Raw genomic sequence first — 24,424 nt, 5'->3', positions numbered from 1 at the left:
TGACAACCCTGTAAAAAAGAGCCAGGAGAAAAGCTGTGTAACCTGAAGTCCATACTCTGCGTGTATAACAATGGGTCCCAAAGTTGGAGTCCCAGATGGTCTTGCACTACAACACATAGAAGATGTAGCCATCATATGCAATGCTTATGGCTTCTGGGAGTTGTAGTTCAAGAATATCTGGTGCCTCATGTTTAGGAACAACATACAGTGGTGCCTCACAAGATGAACATCTTGCGGGATGAAACCCCCGCAAGACTAATGGTTTTTGCAATTGCTGTGGTGCCTCGAAAGACAGCTTCTTCTACGGCTGTGCTTCACAAGAAGATTCCCCCCCAAGACTGATGCCTCGCAAAACGAATGAATTATTTTCGTCTTGCGAGGTTACCATAGGAATGCATTGCAATACATTCCTATGGGAAACTGCTTTTCGCAAGATGAAAATTTCGCAAGACAGCGCTACTCACGGAAAGAATTGCATTAGTCTTGGGAGGCACCACTGTACATACATAGAATCCTCCAATACTGGAACTGAGAACCATCTGCCTGCCAGAGGTATTGGGAGCCTCTTATATATCTGAGTAGACCAAAGCTGGGGAATTTGTGGAGTCCTCTCTAAACAGTGGTTTCTTTAAATGCTCACCACTGGCAGTGCTGGCTAGGATGATAGAAGTCACTGTCTGACAGCTTCTGAAGGCCCGCCTGTTCCCCTTAACCTGAAACAAATGGTACTCAACTGGAGGGACCAATAGCCTGAAAGTCTTCTTTCAGTGCATAACATTGGCTGAAATGAGTGAGGAATGACTCTAGGTAACAAAATATGGCAGCTAGCAAAGGCTTGGATGGAGTGTTTGCAAGTTTATAGCAGTAACATAGCAGAAATATGCTAAACTCCACTTTCTTTCATTAATTATTGACTATCGAGCAAAGAATATGGATAAATAGCCACAATAAGTGTTAGAATTTTTTGTTTGTTTGTTTGACTTCTGTACTGCCCATCTGGCTACAAGGCCACTCTGGATGGTTTATACTAAAAAATTTAAGAGACAAAAATATAAGACATTGTCAAATTACAACTATCAGTGATGGATATGAAACTCAAATTAAGCAAAATCAGACACCAAATCAAAATAAAAAAATAAAACATACACCATAAATAAAATCAAATAGTTTATGTCTATGTAGAAGGCAGTGTGTTCCAGAAGTGAGAAATGTTGTGTTGCTGAGATGATCAGGGAGTTGTTAATCCACTCCATAGTCACTTCCTGTTGCCTAGGAAACAAATGTAATCAAAAGGCTCCCCCCCACCTTTAGATTAGAGATGCTATTGACTTCTGGCTTTGGAGTGTTGGTAGAGCAGCATGCCAAATGTCAGAAGATGAAAATTAATCACTAAGTGATTGGGCTAAATTCCATTGATTTGGAAGAGCAGAGGGTGTTTTTTTTTTCTTTTTGGAGAACCATGTAGGATGCTCTTCACATCTTTTAATTTCTAATAAGCCTTGAGTATTTCACAATACTCAAGTTAAATCATTCTGTTACTGCTACAAATATGCTTCAGTCTGAAACTTTTGTTCTTAGTCTTCAGACATCTTGGATGAAAGAGGCTCAGGGAATCTTAATTTTTAGAATAAGTTATAGTGTATGATTAGCTTTATAGAATCATTGAATAATTGAGTTAAAAGGAGCCTTTAAGGCCATCAATCCCCATCTAATCCTCTGCTCACTGCAGGCATTGAAATCAAAGTATATCTGACAGACAGTTGTCTGATTTTCTCTGGACACAATAAGATGAGACCTAACTAGTGATTTGGAGAATATACTTCTGTTAATGCAGCCTAAAATAACAATTGCCTTTTTTTTCAGCCTCATCACACTGTTGGGTCAAATTCAGCTGGTGACCCACAACAATTCCAAGATCCTTCTTGCGTCTGAGCCAAGTATTCCCCCATCTTATACCTGTGTTGTGTTTTTTTCTCCTAGATTAAGAATTTTGCATGTATCCCTGTTAAATTTCATTCTGTTGCTTTCAGTCCAGTGCTTGAGCCTGTCCAGACCTTTTTGAATTTTGTTTCTCTCTTCCAGTAAAAATGTTGAAGAGTACTGAACCCAGGACTGAGCCTTGTGGTATCTCACTTGTTATCTCCTCCCAGTTTGAGAAGGAGCCATTGATAAGTGTTCTCCAAGTACGATTCTGTAACCAACTATTATCCACCTGTCACTTGTGCTATCTAGCCCACACATAGTTATGGGGTGCTTTATCAAAACCTTTACTAACGTCAAGATACATTGCATCTATAACATTCCCACTGTCTATCAGGGAGGTTAACAATCCAAAAATGAGAAAATTAGTTTGGCAGGATTGGTTCTTGACAAATCTGCAATGGCTTCTAGTTAGTACTGCATTGTTTCAAGGAGCTTGCTGAATGACCACTTTATAATCTGTTCCAGAATTTTTCCCTGGGATTGATGTCAGGCTGACCAATCTACATTTCCCAGGTTTCTCCTTTTTCCTTTTTTGAACATGAGGACAATGTAAACCCTCCTCCAATTCTCCAGCACTTCACTCATCCTCCATGATTTCAAGAAAACACTAGATAGTACAGTGGTGCCTCACAAGAAGATGTTAATCTCTTCCACGGAAATCACTGTCTTGCAAAAACATCGTCTTGCAAAACCAAATTTCCTTTAGGAATGCATTGAAAATTAATTAATGCATTCCTAGGGGAAATTTTTTTAAGGCACTTAAGGGGTAGGGAGGTGGGGGAGCACCATGGGAGGACTGGCGGGGGTCCCCTCACCACGATTGCCGGCTTTGGAGGTCCCCCGCCAGTCCTCTGATGGTGCAGGAAAAGCCTCTGAAGTGCTCTAAAGTGGGCGCGGATGTTTCGGGGCACCCCCGCCAGGGCTCTGATGGTGCAGGAGAAGCCATCAGAACCCTGGCAGGGGTGCCCCGAAACCGCCCGCACCCGCTTTAGAGCACTTCAGAGGCTTTTCCTGACGGTGCAGGAAAAGCCTCCAAAGTGCTCTAAAGCGGTTGCGGGTGGTCGTACAGCGAAAAAGCCCCATTGGAACCATCATTTTGCGATTGCTATAGTGATTGCAAAAAAGTCATCATCAAGTGATTTCGTTGTCAAGTGGGGTTGTCGTAATGCGGGGCACCAATTTAGTTTTGACAGTTCTTCAGACAGTTCCTTCAGTATTCTTACATTCAGTTCATCAGGCCCTGGAACTTTGAACTCATTCAAAGTAATAATGTATTCCTTAACTATTTGTTTATCAATCTCAAGTTCCAATCCTGGCCCCTCCACTTTTTCTTTACATTTGCTTGGAAGGTCATAGACTGTTTTTTGGGGAAAACATGCTAAAGTAGGAATTGAGCATTTGTGCCTTTTCTTTGTCATCTGTTATCATCTCTCCATTCCCACTGAGTAGCTGAGCCACTGTATTGTTTCTGTGTCTTTTGCTACACATGTGCCCCAAAGAATGGTTTTTTAAAATTGTTGTTGCTTTTAGCATCTCTTGCTAGCTTCAGCTCATTCTCAGCTTTTGCCTTCCTAACACCATTTCTGAAATTCTTTGCTCCTCTTTGTACTCCTGCTTTGTGGTCTGGCCTTCTTTCCACTTCCTGTATGTGTCCTTTTTTATTTCAGATCCTTTCTGAACTTTTTGATCTTTTTTTGCCGTCTTTCACTTTTTTTGGTTGAAATTGTTTGTAGCTATGCCTTCAGAATTTCATTTTTAAAGAAACTCCCACCCATCCCATTCTCCATTTCCTGTTAGGCTCTCTTGTCATGGGAACTTATTTATCATTGTTCTGAGTTTATTGAGGCTGGATTTCCCAAAACCGTGCAGATACATGGAGCTACACTCTTTTGTTTCTTTTGAAATCAAGAACTCAAATAGAACATGGTCATTTTCTCTTACTTGTTTAGTGAATGATGCTGGACTGTGTTGGAGGTAATTAGAAACCTCTGCCCCCCCATGCTAGCTACTAGACACAAGGACCAAAAAGGCTACAAAATGTTTTCTAGTCTTGTTAATTTCTGTTTAAACAAAGGTATGTCATAACATTACAAAAGGCTCTTTACTAAGCTTGAACAACCTCTTTGAAGTCTCAGATGTTTTCAACATTAAAAATGTTATTGTTCTTTTTAAAGTAAAAATCTCAAGATCTGAGACAAAAAAAATCAATGGCTGTCATTTTGACACCCCCCCTTCCTTAGATTACACTTCTACTTTCGACCTTGTTCACATGCTCTTATGGGAATCCTACAAATTGCTCCTCGAAAACTCAAGGATTCACTCAGTTTCTGATTTCATCTCTTGGGAAAAGTGCTTGAATAGGGTTTTCTGTGGAATTATACGAGGCATATAAAGGTGAAGTTAGTGCCCGGATCAGTTCTGTTGCTGAAACTGCCTTAGTTGCCCCTATGGATTATTTATATCAAAAGGGGGACAAGGGGAATTTGACCTTGTCTATTCTCCTGGACTTCTTGGTGGCTTTCTGTACCATTAGCCATAAGTAGAATTGTCTAATTGCTTGGGAATTTGTGGCATTGTTGTCTCTCCTGTTCTGATGATGGGTGCTTGAACTACTGTTTAGTCCCATTGCACATATTCTGTGAGCCTCACAGAGTTCCATCTTGTCCTCTATGCTTTCTGGGATCTGCAGGAAATTAGCGAACAAGGCAATTGTTTGATTTGTGGCTCTGTATCTCCTTTTCCTTTTTTGAGGAGAGGTGAGAGCTGGACCATAAAGAAGGCTGGCCGCCGAAGAATTGATGCTTTTGAATTGTGGTGCTGGAGGAGGCTCTTGGGAGTCCCCTGGACTGCAAGGAGAACAAACCTATCCATTCTGAAGGACATTAACCCTGAGTGCTCACTGGAAGGACAGATCCTGAAGCTGAGGCTCCAGTACTTTGGCCATCTCATGAGAAGAGAAGACTCCCTGGAAAAGCCCCTGATGTTGGGAAAGTGTGAAGGCAAGAGGAGAAGGGGATGACAGAGGACAAGATGGTTGGATAGTGTCATCGAAGCTACCAGCATGAATTTGACCCAACTCCGGGAGGCAGTGGAAGACAGGAGGGCCTGGCATGCTCTGGTCCATGGGGTCATGAAGAGTCAGACACGACTTAATGACTAAACAACAACAACAACATCTCCTTTTCATTAGACTGAGATACAATAGTGGAATTACCAGTGCCTGGGCTCTAGAACGGCCTTGGGTGGGTCAATACAGTAAACATGATGACTAATCCAGATAGCTGGGAGATTCTATTTGCATTTAGTTTATTCGCGAAGGCTTTCACGGCCGGGATCTAATGGTTGCTGTGGGTTTTTCGGGTTCTTTGGCGGTGTTCTGAAGGTTGTTCTTCCTAACGTTTCGCCAGTCTCTGTGGCCAGCATCTTCAGAGGACAGGAGTGGCATGCTGTGCTCTGAAGATGCCAGCCACAGAGACTGGCAAAAGTTAGAACAACCTTCAGAACACCGCCAAAGAACCCGAAAAACCCACAACAACCATGCATTTAGTTTCTTTCACGTGGCCTGAGTGCATCATATCAATTCTGTGCATGCTTTATAAACATTTAGCGCGTAGATAGGTGATTCTCAATGAGTTAGGCTTCCTTCTCTCCAGGGGTTATATCAGGATTTCAAGGGAGGCAGTTTGAAAAAAAAACATACTCAATATTATAGTACACTTTTTTTATTCGGACAGTCAGGAAATAGCAATTATATATCCTGCTTTGTTAGTATGCTGCTTATTGAGATCCTGTGACTCAACTGTTGGTATATCATGAGATATGCTAATATATCATAAGAGTAATGTATCAAGAGAAAACAAGGCTCACTGGAAAATACAGTAATTGGAGAGATTAGGAGGGCCTAACATGAGGTGAATTGACTCAGTAAAAGAAGCCATGACTTTTAGTTTACAAGACCTAACTGCTGTTGATGCACTTTAGGTAAAGGTAAAGGTTCCCCTTGACAATTTGTCCAGTCGTGTCCGACTCTAGGGGGCAGTGCTCATCTCCGTTTCCAACCCATAGAGCCAGCATTTGTCCGAAGACAATCTTCGGTGGTCATGTGCCCAGCGCAACTAGACACGGAATGCCGTTACCTTCCCACCATGATGGTACCTATTTATCTACTCGCATTTTGCATGCTTTCAAACTGCTAGGTTGGCAAGAGCTGGGACAAGCGACAGGGGCTCACTCCGACGTGTGGATTTGATCTTAAGACTGCAGGTCTTCTGACCTTGCATTGCAGCACAGAGGCTTCTGCGGTTTAACCTGCAGCAGCACCACGTCCCTCAATGATACACTTTAGGACATAGTTAATTTATAAAGTCATCATAAGTTAAGAGTAGTTTGATAGTACATAGCAGTGCAATTGTTGTCTTTTTAAAAAAAATATCTTCCAAGTTATGCTGTAGTGTAAAGTTAGTTATATATGAGTGGTGCCATATTACACCCCCTAAATTCCCTGCCAGACATCTATAATTTCCCTGGTTACAAAATGTAACATTTTCTACCAGACCAGTGATTCCCAGCCTCTAGGGTGTGTGTACCCCTGGGAATATGAACTTGGATATTTGGGGCTTGCAGAAAAGAAATTGAATCATGGCATAAAAAGGCACATATGTCAACAGTATAAGACAAATCAAAAGTTCTGAAAGTAATTGAATGTTATGATGAGTGGCAGATGGGTTTTTAAAAATTTAAATAGTGGGAGTCCCTCCCTAAACAATGTGTTGCGAACATGCGACTACAGCATGCATGCTTGGTGTATGCCCCTCACAGGCTCAGCTTTCACTCTCCTCTGCTTCTAAAACATTCAAGTGCCATCATGCTGGTATTCATGTATATATAAGCAGGCACCTCAATCAGTCCTGTGAGCAGTGTTCAATGAGTGAGTTCTTCTGGGTCTTCTGTGATATATTATTTATTTATATTGACTTGAATTCATTGTATGTTTTGAGTTTTGAATGTAAATATGCTTCTCCCTTGAATGGCAAGGGCCCGGTCACCACAGCTTTGATTATACATGGATATCAGTCAATCAATCTTCAGTAAATAATGTGCTCCTGGCCACGCAGAACCTCATGAATTTCTCACTGAAGGCGTCAAAGTGGTCCACCTGCCCCCAACACAACATCTGTAATTCAGCCTCTAGATCTGGGGGCAATAAGGACTTTTAAGGCTCATTACTCATGGTACTTTATGGAAAGGATTGTCAACACTATGAAAGAGAGCCCTGATAGAGAGAACTGCCCTGTACATGTGTGTGCATTTGTATGTGTCTTAACTGCTTATGCTTTGTAGATATGTTTTTTGGGGTGCATAAGAGTTATACACAGATTTTGAACTACACAGGGGTCCTGTGCTCCTAACCCCAGCCTTGTTGAGGAGGGAAGCTTATTGAGCTATTTACAGTTACAACATGTAAATATGAAATAACAACAACTGTTTTAATTATAAACATTTTGCTAATACAAAGGGAACAATTTCTGGAAATGGACTGCCAAGGGGTATGCAAGTGAAAAAAAGGTTGGGAGCTATTGCTCTAGATCAAACTGCTTGCAATGCATTTTACACAGAGCTGTGTGTAGAACTGCTAAACATTACCTATAAAGCCCTAACTGGTTTGGGGCTTTATTGTCCTGTACAGGATTGCCCTAATTTTACCATCATCGTTGGTGACTCTCCTCTGACTTCCCTTATCACTGGCAGCAATAGAAGAGAAGACTATATTAGTTATAATACCCCTTGGGATTCCCTTCCCAGAGAGACTGAGTGTGAACACTGTTGTTGTGGTGCCAGGCAAATACTTTCTAATATTTATGTTAGAAACTACATGACATTCTTTGTACAAATGAATCCTTAAATATTTCCTGCTCCACTGGTGCAATACTGTTTTGATCTCTATACCAGTACAGGCATAAGACAAATGTGTGATCAGGAAAAATATATTGTCCTATTATTGATGGCACACTTTATTAGACCTCCTATGTTTAGCTGGCATGGTTATGACCAATGCAGGAAAGGAGATGAGTACTAAGGACTTTAGGTATTGTTTTTTTTTTTTTAGTAGAAATGGGGTTGTTTGTATTTGTATATGAATATACCCACACAGCTGGACTTAATGAGGTTCTGGCCCCGGCGGCTGCATTGTCCGCTCATGTGTCCACCAGCAGCCCCACTCATCTTTCCATTCACTCCCAAAGCACTGCTCTCCTCCCACTCGGCTAGCCACTCCAGGGAGGGGAAGGGATGACGAATCTCCCTGCATGGCTGCTGAGTTGCCAGCCCAGCGGGAAGAGAGTGGTGCTCCGGGAGTGATTGGAAGGATGAGCAGGGCCACTGCCACTGGATATGTGAGTGGATGGTCCAGCCCCAGGGGCTGGACCATCGTTAAGTCCAGCTCTGAGGAGATATTCGTATATGAATACCCCTAGCGGCAGCTGGGTAAGAAATTGCCCCAAACTGAGGCCTGTCTTTGCCAAGACCGAGATTGGAGCCAGTAGTGTCTGAGTGGGTCCAGGGTGTAATTTTCTACCAATGGGATCTTCCAGTAATTTTGTTTAGTTAAGTCGTGTCCAACTTCGTGACTCCATGGACTAGAGCACACCAGGCCCTCCTGTCTTCCACTGCCTCCCAGAGTTTGTTTAAATTCATGCTGGTAGCTTCGATGACACTGTCCAACCATCTTGTCCTCTGTCGTCCCCTTCTTCTCTTGCCTTCACTCTTTCCCAACATCAGGGTCTTTTCCAGGGAGATTTCCCTTCTCATGAGAAGGCTAAAGTATTGAAGCCTCAGCTTCAGGATCTGTCCTTCCAGTGAGCACTCAGGGTTGATTTCCTTGTTGATTTCCAGTGATTGTACAGACCACCAAAAATGTGGAAGAATGTGGGGGGGGGGGGACAAGCAAAGCCAAGTGTGCTGCTTATATACGCCTCAAGCACTCTCTGGGCGGTTTACAAGTTAATTATGCAGGCTACACATTGCCCACTAACAGCAAGCTGGGTACTCATTTTACTGACCTCGGAAGGATAGACGGGTGAGTCAACCTTGAGCCGGCTACCTGGGATTGAACCCTGGAATGTGAGCACACTTTTGGCTGCAGTACAGCAGTTTAATCTCTGCACCACAAGGCTTCAAAACCAGAAGTGGCCAGATGTACACTTCCATTTTTGAAAAGTAGATACCTTGGGGTATTTAATGCTACAACGGGGCACCACAACTTCTTTAAAAGATAAACCACTACTCCCTTTTTGGTAGCAGGAGCAGAGAAACTTGACAAGGACAGCCTTGGAGAGCCGCATTGTTGCCTACTCCTGGTTAGCAATATTGCATAGCAACCTTGTTTATTGTAGCTTCCCATTAGGCATACAGTATTCTTCTCCTGAAAAGCCACTTTGACCTACTGGCTGGTGTAGGGGAATAGAACTAAAGCTCTCTGAACCATAAGAAGGAACCAAGGCAGAATAAAAATATTTTAAATAAATAATTTAAATAATAAAATTATGACTTGTGGGATAGAGTGGTCTTAACCGACCAGATAGGCGGGATATAAATAAAATAAATAAATATTTTAGATAAGCTATATTGATAGTGATATTCTAAGTGTAGAAATGAATAGTTTAGATGTCCTTGAAAAAATTGAGCCTTTATTATGTTCTCCCCCCCCCCCATCTTAATTATTACTGTTTGGAGGGGAAAGAGTTAAGTGGGCAGGGAAAATGTTTATGGGTTAATTTTTTTTAAATTATAGGGTGGCACTAATGCCTTCTTGCTAAAGATTTAGGAATGATTTATTTTAAAAATTAGTGCTGGGGAGATTAAAACCATGCTCCTCCAATTATCATTTCCAACAGCAAGAAGAGAATAGCTGTTTTATTTTCTGTCTGGGAAGCTTCTTTATCTTCCAACTTGGCTGGAGTTACATGAATAATTATCATCTTTCAGTTTCTTGTTTATGTGTGTGTGTGTATGTCAGAGAATGAGTTTCCAGAAAACTACTGAACCATACATAGTAGCAGCTATTTTCACAGTTTTTCAATATCAGACTGTCCTTTTCTTTTCAAACATTACAACTGAAATACAACAGTTCCAGAACTGAAATGTGTGGCATAGAAAGAGGTTTGTAATTTTTGTGAAAAGAAATAAATATTCTGCCTTTTGAGAAATCTGGGAAATATACTAATCTAAAGTGATTTTTCTTTTTTAAAATTCTGATTTACAGAGTATCGGGAAGGGATCACTATGGTGTATAGACCCAGAATATAGACAAAACCTTATCCAGGCTTTGAAAAAGACTCCCTATCACCCATATTCACATGTGTTCAGCACACCTCCAGCATCTCCTCAGGCATATCAAAGGTAAGAAAACTTATATGTTCTATGATATGGCCAAATGTGTTTTTTTTAAATCACTTTTGAATATTGAATCAGGCAAGGTCTATAAATAAAGGAACAGGCTGATTTCACTCTTGCATAGCCTGTGTTTTTGGGATTATCTGTGAAAAATTATTGTATGTTAACAAGCACTCTTGCTTGACAGCATAATAATGTGCCTTGATTAAAGTCATCAAGTCTTTATAAAAGTCTCAGCAAACTTGCTTTTATTGTGTTGGACCACATGAAATGGGGCAATAGCAGACTGCTCCTTACTATCCTGCTTTCTGCCTGTCCCTAGTCTAATGCACTTAGAATAATTGTGAAAAATATACTACATCTCTAAACAATTAGCAACTTAGTCAGATCCACAATATTTCTTACCGTTTCTGTTGGTTCTAAATATAATGCATGGGTCTAAGTTTGCTGTACTTCTTTGGTGATTATAAAAAAGCCTCGATCTTCCCATACGCATGGCAGCAGTCTTCTAAAATGGAAGAGTACAGTCCAGGTTTCCTCTTTGCTTACGTGAATAGACATGTTCTTTTCTGAAAGCAGGTGGCTGGTGATTTTTGCCCTGCAGCTCTGCATTTGGAGGATTGCTTTGTCAAGGCAGCTTTCATAAACTTTTGTTCCCAGGTGACTAAAAGTGTTGGTGGATTTTCCCCCCCTAGCTGTTGTAGTTACCTGCTTTCTGAGGCGAGTGTAGTTACACTCGTTGCTATGGTGTTCTTTTGTTCACTTTGTTTAAAAAAAAAAAAAAGGAAAACCAGGACTGGTCATTTCAAGGTGTCAGGGAAAAACTAAACTAACTGAAGACCGTCTGTTTTGTTCATTTGCCTGCTCAAAGCAGGTGTGAGATTCTTATTGAATATGGCACTTGTGTTCCAGGAAAACCATGTCACAGAAACTTGGGATATAATTGCTGCAGCAACTAATATAATATTTGGTTGTCCTATAAACAAGCAAAATGCAGCATGAGTAACCTGTTGCACAGACTATATATATGAGTGTGTGTGTGTGTATGTGTATGTATATTTTTTTCTCCCTCTTACTGGAAGTAAAATTTGTTAACAGAACTGTGGGCTGCTCAGGAATTTTAATGTGTTCTTGGATTAAGAGTTTGGGGAGCACCCCTTCCTTCATTATCACACTTTAATCTCTTTTTTTCCTTAAAGAAACAGTAATATACAAAGTAATTTGGTTCTAGTGATGTTAACAAAGTCTTCGTGCATTTCTACAGAGCCAGGCGTTCCATCACATGGGCCAGACAATCAATCTTCAGGCTGAGATTGGGAGGAACAGCTGGGCTTTTTGCAGGAGACGGCTGTATGTCTGCCCTTGCTAGGTGATTAGCGTGATGGTAACCATAGTAACTAGAACGTCTCCATAGCAACACATAGCTGAGACAGGTGCAGTTGCATCACAAGGCTGTTTGTTGCCTGGCAAAAGGACAGGCCATTAGTACTAAGACATACGCTGTTGCCTTGGTAACGGATAACCCTACATAGCAACTACAGTGGGTTTGAAACATTTTACCCTCCTGATTTAAAAAGGAAAATGGGGGATGGGAAGTTCTACCTCAGTTTTAATCTAGATTAGCAGTAATGGGAGCTCATGATACAAGGGCATCTGATGTCAAGTAAAATGAGTACACAATTTGTTAATGTGAAGGGGCATGAATCAGATAAGGAGGAGCATATAGGATGTTAGTAATAGTTGTTGTGGTAACTGTATTGGAGTTTTAGTTGCCTGCCTTACTCACATCGTTCACAGCTGCCCGTACCCTGTAGTAGCAATTACATAGTTTGACTATATCCTGTGCAAAGAATGTCTGGTCCCAAATCTGCTACTGTTCACCCTCCTTAAGAGACCCCAGCTGTTAAGAGAGAGAAGTTCAGTGTTCTGTTACTTATATCTACTACGTATATGTAAGGAGTAGACAAGTATGCTTGCTTAACCCCTCCGCCTCCCCATTCTCATCCCCATCATGGAACAGATTGCCTCAGAGGATTTTAAACAGCGGTTGTGATGGCCATGTGTTAAAAATGCTTTAGCTGTAGATTTCTTGCTTTGGGCTCGATGACCCTTGGGATCCCTTCCAACTCAGCAATTCTGTCATGTGTAATTCTATACATGGAGGGTGCTGGTCTGCAAAGGGGAGAGATGATGGCATTCTTGGAAGGAGTTTTTTGTAGGCTTTCCTGAGGATTTTTGAATCCTGGAAAAACAGAGCTGTAAAAGACATCCACTAAATATTATCTGTTCCTGGATCACACATAGAGAGAATACCCAAATAGGACCAAAGGGAAACTTTACTTTATATATTCTTTCCAAATCATGCCTAAGTGCACTCTTACTTTATTATTTATTTACATTAATGTTGTTATACCCCCATACCACTCTGTTCATGCAGAGTCCTGTAAACAAGGTTGGTCCTGTTTAATACTTGATGTGGGAAACTGCCAGGGAATATTGAATACTATAATGGGAAAAGGGCAAAGTGCCAGAGCATATGCTTTAGATGCAAAAGGTTTCAGATTCTTTCCCCACTATCAGTAGGTAGAGCTAGGAAAGACCCCCCTCTCTGAAATACTGAAGAATAGCTGGAAGCCAGAATAGATGGTACTGGGATTTGCCAATGGTTTTACTCTGCATAAGTTAGTTTCCTATAATTAGCAAGTTGGGTATAATCTCCAAGAAAAGGTATGTACAACTCTGAAACTTGAATTATAGGTTAAAACTAATGAGTTGAATGGGCCTAAGTGAAATTGAAGTTCACTTACGCCCAAGTGAGATTGTAATGTTAGATTTTTAGAGGTCACTGATTTATAGGGTCATAATAAAGCAAAAGCAACTTGATGCCACATAAAAGGAAAACAAAAGGGGAAGTACAGTAATGGAAGCATATACTTTGAATATATTTGCATATAATATATTTGGATATTTTAGCTTCTTGACAGACTCCTGGGCATGCATGCTTAAAAAGGTTTGTGAGCAAATGATCTGGAGGAGACACTGCTAATCAGAGTTACCGTTTCTGAGTTTTATTTACCAATATTCTCATTTATTAATGAGGCATCTTCTTCTTTTAATTATACTGTCTCTTTAGAGCCTCATATCCAGGGACTTGGAAAATTAAAATTAGTTTCAATTCAGGTCTGGGATAATTAGAATTCTTCTTCATGGCCTCTGTGAATCACACCCTGTGTGATTCCCGCCTGCATGGAGCCTCATTGGAAGATTCTAGAGCTTCTGCAGTAGCAATGAACACATTAGAATGTGCCCCTCCCCACCCATATAAGTAACTTGGCGCCAGGTGTCCCCTTTCGGTTTCTTTTAACCGCCGCATTGAGAGCCTCATATTTCTGCTTCTGTGAGTAAAAGAGAAAGAGAGCTTATTCATGATTCCTTCCTGTTATCAATCTTTTTCTTTTAAACTATTAGATCAAACTCTTTATCATCAGAGATTTTTCCTTTTCCCTCTCTCAGCCTCTGGCCGCAGCACCCCCCCCCCCCCGTCCCATCATCGGTTTTTCTCCTCAGTTATTTTCTCCTATTTGTGACTGCTTTGGGCCTGTTTAAGAACTGCGTTATCTGTAATAATAAGATCCCACTTTCAGATGGACACACTAAGTGCCTTTTCTGTTTGGGAGAACAACATCAAACTTCCTCCTATACCCATTGCAAAAATTTTAAGCGCAGAGTTCTTCTATCTTGCCTCTCGAGGATAAAACTCCGACTTTGGGAACAATCCTTATAACCAGTTCAAATGGCCCAACCTCCCTGTAGGGCCACTTCCCAAACCAAAGCAATGGAAAAAACCTTTACTGAATCATCGAAACAACATCCATCAGCTACACCAGCTCATTCCAATTCTCCATCTGCATCATCTAAGACCTCGAAGACACACAAATCGAAACCCTCCATGCCAAAGTCATCAACTTCAAAAACAACTTCTGTATGTCAGAGACCTAATGAAGCTGCTCCAGCTCTGGAACTTCCTAAATTAACTAAACAGTACAAGGCTGCAGACATCCCACCACAACCACAACTCTCTGAATCAATTTCGGTTGGATCTCCCTCAGATGGTGACAGACCTCTGTCTCATCAAACCTGTTCTCAGTCTCCAGAATGGGATGATAGAGTCGACTAACTAACGGCCTATCCTCCCAGTCCACAACCTTCCATTCCTTCCAGCAAACCTTCGGTTATTCCATCACCTGAGGATTCCCATTCTGAACAGCTCGACACCATTTCATATTCGATGCCCTCAGGACCATCGACACCAACAATCTCAACAGCTTGCTTCATCGCGTGTGGTTCAAACCCACGCTCAGCTCATGCATCAGGTTGCCATTTGCCCCAACCAGTGCTCTGCTCGACAAACTGCACCAGCAAGTCAACCAGGTGTTTTACCTGGTTCGATAATACCATCTAATAGCCTATGTCTCAACAACCATTGGTGTTGAAGCAGCCACATCACCGAGAGGTGACTATATCTGCTCCCCAGTGGGTATCGAAAAAACCTCGGATAGTCGAACAGATTTCAGCCACACGTGAGGCTTTTGCAGCCCCAGCCTACCAATACTTTCCTACTACAATAGATGACAGAAATCACTCTTCATACTCAGCATCACCATTATCAATTTATTCTACTGCTATGCCATCGCATCAGCAGCCTCCGTTTTGACATCACAGAGACACAGGCTCTGGTATTGATGATCCTCGCTATTCATCCTGTTCTGACTGAATAGAGCTTTGCCATCTTTCTCCAGTCTTGGTACTGCTGTATAAAATTTCTGCTGGGAGGCTCTACTGAAGCATCGCTTGGTCCTGATGTTATTTGACAAAATAAGGATCCATGAATTTCCTAGTTTGTTTCACTCTTGTATGTATGAAAGTGAGTGATTGAGTGGGAAAAACATACGTTGTGTCCAGACTATTTTGTGCTGAAAACTAAGTGCTGAAACTTGCACTCAGAACAACTTGTTTTTCAAGTAATTGGAATCTCCGAAGGAGGCATAGGTTCCTATTTGCAAGTCAGCATTTTGACTTGTAAAGTCAGTATTTTGACAAGCTCCAAAATGAAACTGATTTTAGGTGAAGAGATGATGTCTTCAGAGGAAAGTTGCCTAGTAGTATTCCACTGCATTCCCCCAAACCCTGGATGACTGAAGCATTTGGCTGTATAGCTCAGTCACTGAAATTAATAAACTGCACACAGAATGGCTTTAATTCTCCGAATATTAAGATACCTCTAGGGGGTTGGATTAACGGAAGGAATTACACGGTTTATACGGCTTGCTTGGCAGGATCCCGCAGAGGCAAATTGACCCACTGTTCATGTCTTTCAAACCTTGCAGAGAAACAAATGTATTGAAGTTTGATGCAAAATGTTTCAGAGCTTATTTTGCTGAATACTATAGCTTCTAGGCATCTGTTCTGCTGCAGTTGTGTAGCATTTGGGATGAGAACTTAGACCTGGACCATAGGAAGCTGCCTGTAGGACCTGGAAACAAAGCTTTTTTGGACTATAGTTCCTAGAACATTCCCACCACCATGGAGATCCTGCAGTTGCTGTTAGATCAGTGCATCTTCTAGTTAGTTAGGCATCCTTAAGTCCCTAAAGACTATGGTAACGTACTCTGTATGGAGGACTTGGAACAGCATCTAGTGTGGCTAAGAAGGTCAATTCAAGAGTGACAATCCCTTAGCCTCTTTGCCTCGGCCTGCTCAACAAGGGTCTCTTCAAATTGGGAGAGGCCATGATGCACTGCCTGCCTCCAGGCTGAATGCTCAGATGTCAGAGTTTCCCATCTGTTGAGGTCCATTCCTAAAGCCTTCAGATCCCGCTTGCAGATATCCTCGTATCGCAGCTGTGGTCTCCCTCTGGGGCGATGTCCCTGCACTAATTCTCCATACAGGAGATCCTTTGGAATCCGACCATCAGCCATTCTCATGACCTGCCCATGCCAATGTAGACGTCGCTGTTTCAGTAATGTATACATGCTAAAAATTCCAGCTCGCTCTCGTCGTCTAGTCATTTAGTCATGCCCGACTCTTCGTGACCCCATGGACCAGAGCACGCCAGGCCCTCCTATCTTCCACTGCCTCCCGTAGTTGTGTCATTTTCATGTTGGTTGCTTCGCAGACACTGTCCAGCCATCTCATCCTCTGTCGTCCCCTTCTCCTCTCACCTTCACACTTTACTAACATCAAGGTCTTTTCCAGGGAGTCTTCTCTTCTCATGAGATGGCCAAAGTATTGGAGCCTCAGCTTCAGGATCTGTCCTTCCAGTGAACACTCAGGGTTGATTTCCTTCAAAATGGATAGGTTTGTTCTCCTTGCAGTCCAGGGGACTCTCAAGAGCCTCTTCCAGCACCACAATTCAAAGGCATCAGTTCTTCGGCGGTCTGCTTTCTTTATGGTCCAGCTCTCACTCCCGTACATCACTACAGGAAAAACCATAGCTTTGACTATTTGGACTTTTGTTGGCAAGGTGATGTCTCTGCTTTTTAAGATGCTGTCAAGGTTTGTTGTCGCTTTCCTCCCAAGAAGCAGGCGTCTTTTAATTTCGTGGCTGCTGTCTCCATCTGCAGTTATCATGGAGCCCAAGAAAGTAAAGTCTGTCACTGCCTCCATATCTTCCCCTTCAATTTCCCAGGAGGTGATGGGACCAGTGGCCATGATCTTAGTCTTTTTGATGTTGAGCTTCAGACCGTTTTTTGCACGCTCTAGGACTACTCTATTTGGAACTTTGTCCTGCCAGGTGATACCAAAAATGCGTCGGAGACAACACATATGGAACATGTTCAGCTTCCTCTCCTGCCGTGCACAAAGGGTCCAGGACTCACTCCAGTACAGGAGTGTGCTCAGGACACAGGCTCTATAGACCTGGATCTTGGTATATGTCGTCAGCTTCTTATTGAGCCATATTCTCTTTGTGAGTCTAGAGAACATGGTAGCTGCTTTGCCAATGCGTTTATCCAGCTCAACATCTAGGGAGAGAGGTCTCAGAAATCACACCATCAGAGCTATAAAAACACCAATATTAGGAACAGCATACATACTGCACCAATATTTAACAGATACTTAGGTTTTTAGTTAAGACTTGTATCTGTTATATAATATCAGTCAATATTTTTATAATTTTGACTGTGCCTAGTGTTTTTGAATAATAATAACAATAGCAATAGTAATAATAGTTGCAAAAACAGCAATATTAGGAATACCATATATGCTACATTGATATTTAACAGATACTTAGGTTTTCTGTTAAACTTTTATATTTTATATAATACCAATCAATATTTTTATAATTTTGATTGACTGTGGCTGGTATTTTTGAATAATAGTAAAATTCCAAGCTCTTGGGAAATCTTTTTTGAAAATTTGTCTGAGTGCTGCTTTAATGCAATTGCTGCCTTGATGTTTCTGAGTCTTAAAAACCCTTGATTCAGTGTTTTTTCCACCTGTCAGTTCTATGCTAGAACTTGGAAGGCCCTCAGAATTACGTAGATATATGGTGGTTGTGTTGCAACCTACTGTATGTAATTCTCCCACACAGAAGCAACATGTTTGCATACAAACCAATTGATATGAAGCAAACCTCTCATCTGAGTAAAAGCTAACTAGCTTCTGTACATAATCCTGTGCTTTTGAAATATCCATTAACACTAATAGCAGTTGCATAGAAGAGAGAGCATTATGTTTGAATGGTACTTCCCTTTTATAGCACCTGGAAATAATAATAATAATAATAATAATAATAATAATAATAATAATAATAATAATAATAATAATAATAATAATAATAATAATAATAATAATAATAATAATAATAATAATAATAATAATAATAATAATAATAATAATAATAATAATAATAATAAAAAAAGTTACTAGTATGTTTAACAGTTAAGTGTCTCCATCTGGGAATGTCTTATTTGGGTCACTAATATTCTGCAGCCTGTAGTTGTGATAATTATCTGTATCAATAAAATGCCTTTTTAAGGTCCATACATTGAAGTGCTAATTTAATCTCTGTTGTTGGTTATAATCTGTAAGTGGAAGTATTTTGTCTTTGGAACCTGTATCATATTTTGAGAATGAGAATATTTGTCACAAAATTTTGTTTTGATGCCTTCATTAAAGTTAGTAAATTTTGTCTGTGACATTTGCCTTATTTGAAGTACCGTATTGCTGTAGAATTTATATTCTTAGTATAATCCTCAAGACCATCTCTACAGTAACCAGTGTGATTTGAAGAAACAATTTTTTTCTTCTTTAGTCATACTAAAAATAAAACTGTTCAGTTATATTTCTAATAACTTATTATAATAGCTCCAGTGTTATAAATGTAAGTCTTTTTCTAGCAGTATCACTATATTATGTTCCAGGTTTATCACTGCTTTTATTATTATTATTATTATTATTATTATTAGTAGTAGTAGTAGTAGTAGTATTAGTATTAGTATTAGTATTAGTATTAGTATTATTAGTAGTAGTAGTAGTAGTAGTATTAGTATTAGTATTAGTATTAGTATTAGTATTAGTATTAGTATTAGTATTAGTATTATTTATTTATTTATTTATGTATTCATTCATTCATTCATTCATTCATTCATTCATTCATTCATTCAATTTTTACCCCACCCCTCTAGACAATGTCTACTCGGGGCGGCTTACATCAGTTAAAACAAGTTAAAAACATATAAAATGCATTTATACTAATTAGTTCTAAACAAAAGGTTTCCAAGATGGTGGTATTATTATTATTATTATTATTATTATTATTATTATTATTATTATTATTATTATTATTATTATTATTATTATTATTATTATTATTATTATTATTATTATTATTAAATCAAACTGCCCTGTTGGCGCCTGACTTTTCAACCATGAACACTTATATTGTACCAGCTGTATTAGCTGCTTGGATGAGTGGCTGAACAATTCTTTTAATAAGAGGTGATTTGACACCCATGGGGTCACGAAGAGTTGGACACGAGTAAACGACAACGACGATACTTCAGAACTCTCTGCATTAGTTCTACCAGAAGATCATGTCATTTAAACTTTTCATCCTGAACCATCAACATACAGTACATTCTTCAAATTTTTGCTTTGTGTCCTCTCCATGGACTGTGATGTAGTTCAGAGTAATAGGGAAATACCTTTCCTTTTGAAAGAAAGTTGGATATAAACACAATAAAAATAGCTGGAAGCAGAAGTTGTTCAAGTTCCTTTTTAAAAAACTGAATTAATTTAAAACTCATTTCATAATATTCATAATGTTCTGTTTTTCTGCCCTTAACCCAAGCTGAGGAGTGGACGAAGGCTGTGATTGTGTGCTACAGTGAGAAAATTTTAATGTTTTGAGAGCTTGGTGGTGGCTGTAACTTGTTTTATTTTTATTTATTGATAAGTGCAACTGTTCTGAGGCAACAAGGCTTAAAGCATCTTCTATATTAGATAAATAAAATGCCCCAACATTTCTTAAGCCTCCTTCACATTCCAAAAGCGTTTGCTGGGCTTTATTGTTGCCTAATTACTTGTCAAGCAGAAGTTGTTGAAAAGCAGATGTATAAACATCTATTGGTATTAAACCCTCATTTCTGTGAAAGGAAGGTTTTGGTCCCCCCAGAGTTGCATTTTATTCCAGCATCCATGAAGAACTGGGCCTGTGTGCAGTGAGCAAAATCTTCAAATGTCAGCTGCTTGTCATTTCCTAACTAACTATCTAACTAACTAACTAAGTGTATGTTTTATACTAACCCCAACCTGAAAGTGCAATATACTGGAGTTCTCTTTCCATTCAGAAAGTACCTCTGAACTCCCAGAATGGAAATTGTTTTCTTAACTCAGTGGATGAGGGTCAATAAAACTCACTTTACCTACATGATTCTGATAAATATATAACGGGAACAGTAAACACATTTCTTTTCTGTGTCACTCTATAGCTCTCATATTTTTCCGTGTATAAGACTATACTTTTGTCTAAAATCTTTAGACTAAAAATTGAGGGTCGTCTTATACACAGAAGTAAGCTGAGGAGAGAAGAAAATCAAGTGGAGGGGAAAGCAGGGATCAAAGTGATCTTGCAGCACTTTGATCCCTTTCCCCTACACTTGCTAATCCCCACTTAGACCTCTTAATTTTGGATTAGAAAAGTGGGGGTGTCTTATACATGGGGGCATCTTATACACAGAAATATACGGTATATTCGATCATTATTCAATCTGGCATTGTGAACAACTTTAGCCCAGCTGCCCTTTGTCCATGAGTTTTCTTCAGATTGGGCAAAAATTAATGATTTTTTTTAAAAAAAATCAAATTGACTTAGATCACAATTTATTTATTTATTTATTGGATTTATATCCCACCTATCTAGACTAAAAATCTACTCTTCTTCAAATTTAAATTTTTATTTTTTTTAAAAAAAATTAAGTTGTCAAAAATCAATTAAAAAAATTAAATCATGATTTAAATCAAATCCACCTGGTTATTTTGGTTTTCAGTACTGACACTAAAGAGGACGATCTTGCCTGCATGTAGGTTCCACATGCAAGCAAGAGCCCATATTTTAAATGGTTCATGTTTGCTTGTAAAATCTGTATGTGAGCTGAACCCTTCTCCTTTCAAACCTGGCACTAAACCAATGAGGTAAGTGATGACAGAGGGGCAACAGGGCTGGGTTAATAGGGGTTACATACAGATAACCAGAAATAGATTCTTTCTCTTTCTCAAAGGCCTTAATTGATGATAGAGTATGTCTCTATAAGACCTTGGTGCTAAACCAGTTTAAATCAAAAAATGAAATACACAAAACATACTTCCTGTGCTCTGTGTTTCTCTTTAATTTTTATGTTTTTTATATGAATTGAATTTTCTTTTGATTTTGTATTTTGTTGTCGTATTATGGTGTATTATTAAATCAGGAAAAAAATCTTGGTGTTTAAACTGTGAACTGTAACAAACAGAATTCTTTTTGCCGTTAGTTAAAGTTGCATTCCCCATGGATGAGATGCTACCAAATTCAGGGACAGGCCTGTTCTCTTGAGCACCTAAACAAGGTGGAGGAGGGGAGCAAAGAAGGGTGGAAATGGCAGGAGACCAGAGTCTTGGCACCAATTAGTTTTGAGATTACTTAAAGAGGATTGCAATTTCAAGGCCAAACAGAGTAGGGAGTGGGGTAAAGGGATTTGAAATGAGATTATGGGACCTAAAAGTGCCTTTCTTTTGTTAAGGAAATAATTCAACAGTTTTGTCCAAGCTGCTGTGACAATCCAGTTTTGGAAACTTGTAAGTGTGAAAGGGGAACTGAAATTGTATCTCATGAACATCACCAGGGCTATTGCTTCCGGGTTTTTTTTTGTTATAAGTGTTATTTTGTCCTCCAGAACTGGGTGCATATTTGACTATCTTCAAGTCCTTAAAAGATACATTTTCTGTGAGTTTGTTGCCAGTGAAAGATCCATGTCAGACAGCTTTCACTTCCAGTTCCTAAGTAGTATTCATCCCAGGAGCAAGTTCGCATCTTCAAAAGAACAAAAATCAAAGCTAGTTGACAGTCTGGGATCAGCAGATGAAAAAAAATCTGTGTGTTTATCTGGATAATCTGTGCTGAAATCTTTACTTGCTTGAGGTCACTTGAGGACACTTCTAGACTTTTAATTTTACTTAATTATTTTGTTGTACTGCCTGGCTTTTGAATTCCGAATGTCTTACAGTCAAACTTCAGTAAAGCACAAAATGTGCCTAGGAATGCCTTCTGATGTGTGGGGTGGCATTCATGGCACCTGGCAATTTGCAGTGTGAATCAAAACGGACGAAAGAAGCTGCAGATGATCTCAGTGACTAGCTAAGGATGAAGAGGTTAACTATTTACAACTGTTTGTAAGTTCTGTCTCTGTTTTGCCATGTTGTAGTGTTGTGAGGAAAACAGTGTAGTCCAGGGAGAATTCCATGCATGTAAGTCCTAGCAAAATGGTATTTTGTTTCCAGCTGGCTTTTCCACTTCAGATGAAGTGCTATAAGCATAGGAAGTAAATGTTTCTGCATAACTGGCCATAGTAAATGAATTGACGATAAATTATTTACCTCTTCATTGTTTAAAGCAGACATGGGCAAAGTGCGGCCCTCCAGATGTTCCTGAACTGCAAATCCCAACATTCCTCACTGTGTGGGCTAGGCTCAACTCTCCTCACTATTGGCTTTGTGGGCTAGGAATTATGGGAGTTGCAGTTTAGCAACATCTAGAGCAGTGGTTCTTAACCTTTGTTACTCGGATGTTTTTGAACTGCAACTCCCAGAAACCCCAGCCAGCACAGTTGGTGGTGAAGGCTTCTGGGAGTTGCAGTCCAAAACTCCTGAGTAACCCAAGGTTAAGAACCAGTGATCTAGAGGGCCGCATTTTGCCCACCCCTGGTTTAAAGGGAGGTCTAATTAATTTTATGATTAGCAAATTTTTCCCCTTGAGTTATCAGTAAGTTTGAAACCTGGACTCATGGTTGAAATGAACGTATCTAAAGAAAACAAGTCTTGAGAATTATATTTTTCAGCACTGCTGAATTGCTTCTTGTGCTTATATTGGCGAAAAGCTATTTGCAGTCAATATAACAGATTAAGGAACATGTTTTTGTTAATGGTGTTGATTAGTACTTAGGCATTCTATAATCTTTAAAAAAAGTCACTTGCCGCCACAGATTCTGTGCCACACATAAACTCTGTTTGTACAGATCATTCAAATTTTTCTGTAAGAGTGTGTGCACGCGCGTGTATGTGTGCGCATACATGCTGCTGTTTTGCATAATCAATTCTAAGCTAGATTTCTAGCTGGAGAGAGTGGCAAATAAATACGGAGACACAAAAACTTTGCTGCCAGCCATTGGAAATCCATTTTAGCCACATTTCTTAATGCTTAAATTAATCAGATATTTGCCACATATTTCCAAGCATCTCTTCACAGCAGTAAGGATTAGAAGCCTTTAAGAAAGAAAGCAGAGATCCTTAGGCAACAGAATTTTCTGGTCACACCACATTCTGGTGGTTTTGCAGCAAACATACATAATCTCTGCTTGGTTGAAGTTCTTCTACCCTACTTTGGTTTTCCCTCCCAAGCATGATGATGTAAACAATCACAGATTAATGAAACCTTTCATCATTAAACTTCAAACTACAATTGATTGAGGTACACAGAGAAGCAACACTATGGTATTCATAAGGAAGGCAGAGTGGAAAGGTTCAGTGGGGCCAGGGACTATTTTTCCATTGAAGGGACTAAAATGGGAAGGATGTGGCCCAAAAACCTAATTTGCATACTTTTAAAATTGTTTGTTTGTTTGTTTTGAAAGGTTGATACAGTGGGTGTCAGCTGTGAAATAGGTTTAAGTTAGAGATGGGAGCTTCATATTCATATCCCTGGGAACACGAACATGACATGTGGCACCCCACGGGGATCCATTTCCTTCCCCCAGAACCAGCTCAGTCCTCTCACTGAGCTCTGCACAGCACATGCGTCCATTGGCGGTGACGTCACATGAATTACGGAAGTAGCCTGACTGGCTCTATCCTGCCTTGCTGAACAGCTGAGCAGAGAGACTTGTCATCTCACCTCTTTGCCAGGATGGGTGGCTGTGCTGGGAGGCGGAGCAGAGCCGGTCAGGCTACTTCTGCGATTGGCTCCATGTCACAACTGATGAATGCACACTCTGTGCAGAGCCTGGTGAGTGGACTGTGCTCGTTCTGGTCCCTAGGGATATGAATATGAAGCTTCCATCTCTAGATTATTTTTTTAATTGGGTTTTTTTTTTTAATCCAAGGTCCCCCTTGTACCCTTTGATGCCCAAGGAAGAAACTTTTTAAAAACATTTGGGGCTTTAGGAGCTACAGTGTGTGCCACACATAATAAAAATTTCCCTATCCCAGATGACAGAAGGGATAGGGAGCCCACAAAAATATATCTAGGGACACATGACAGGCCCTGATCACCCTTGTGGTAGAGATAAAATAAATTTTA

At 40.1% G+C, this 24,424-nt stretch overlaps 1 protein-coding gene across 6 annotated transcripts in view; it reads left to right on the top strand.

Annotated features, from left to right (window-relative positions):
- The window catches only part of FOXN3 (forkhead box N3), a 194,041-nt gene that overhangs the window by 47,907 nt on the left and 121,710 nt on the right, over nt 1-24,424 (top strand). For all 6 annotated transcript variants that reach the window (XM_078383724.1, XM_078383723.1, XM_078383722.1 and 3 more), the window contains one exon: nt 10,244-10,380. In XM_078383724.1, coding sequence (XP_078239850.1) covers nt 10,244-10,380 — 137 coding nt within the window. The remainder of the gene's footprint in view (nt 1-10,243; nt 10,381-24,424) is intronic.

The sequence above is a fragment of the Pogona vitticeps genome, chromosome 1 (genome assembly GCF_051106095.1).
Source record: "Pogona vitticeps strain Pit_001003342236 chromosome 1, PviZW2.1, whole genome shotgun sequence".
NCBI classification, from domain to species: domain Eukaryota; kingdom Metazoa; phylum Chordata; class Lepidosauria; order Squamata; family Agamidae; genus Pogona; species Pogona vitticeps.
Note: the sequence above shows the minus strand (reverse complement) of the source record. Positions and strands in the feature narration are given on the sequence as shown.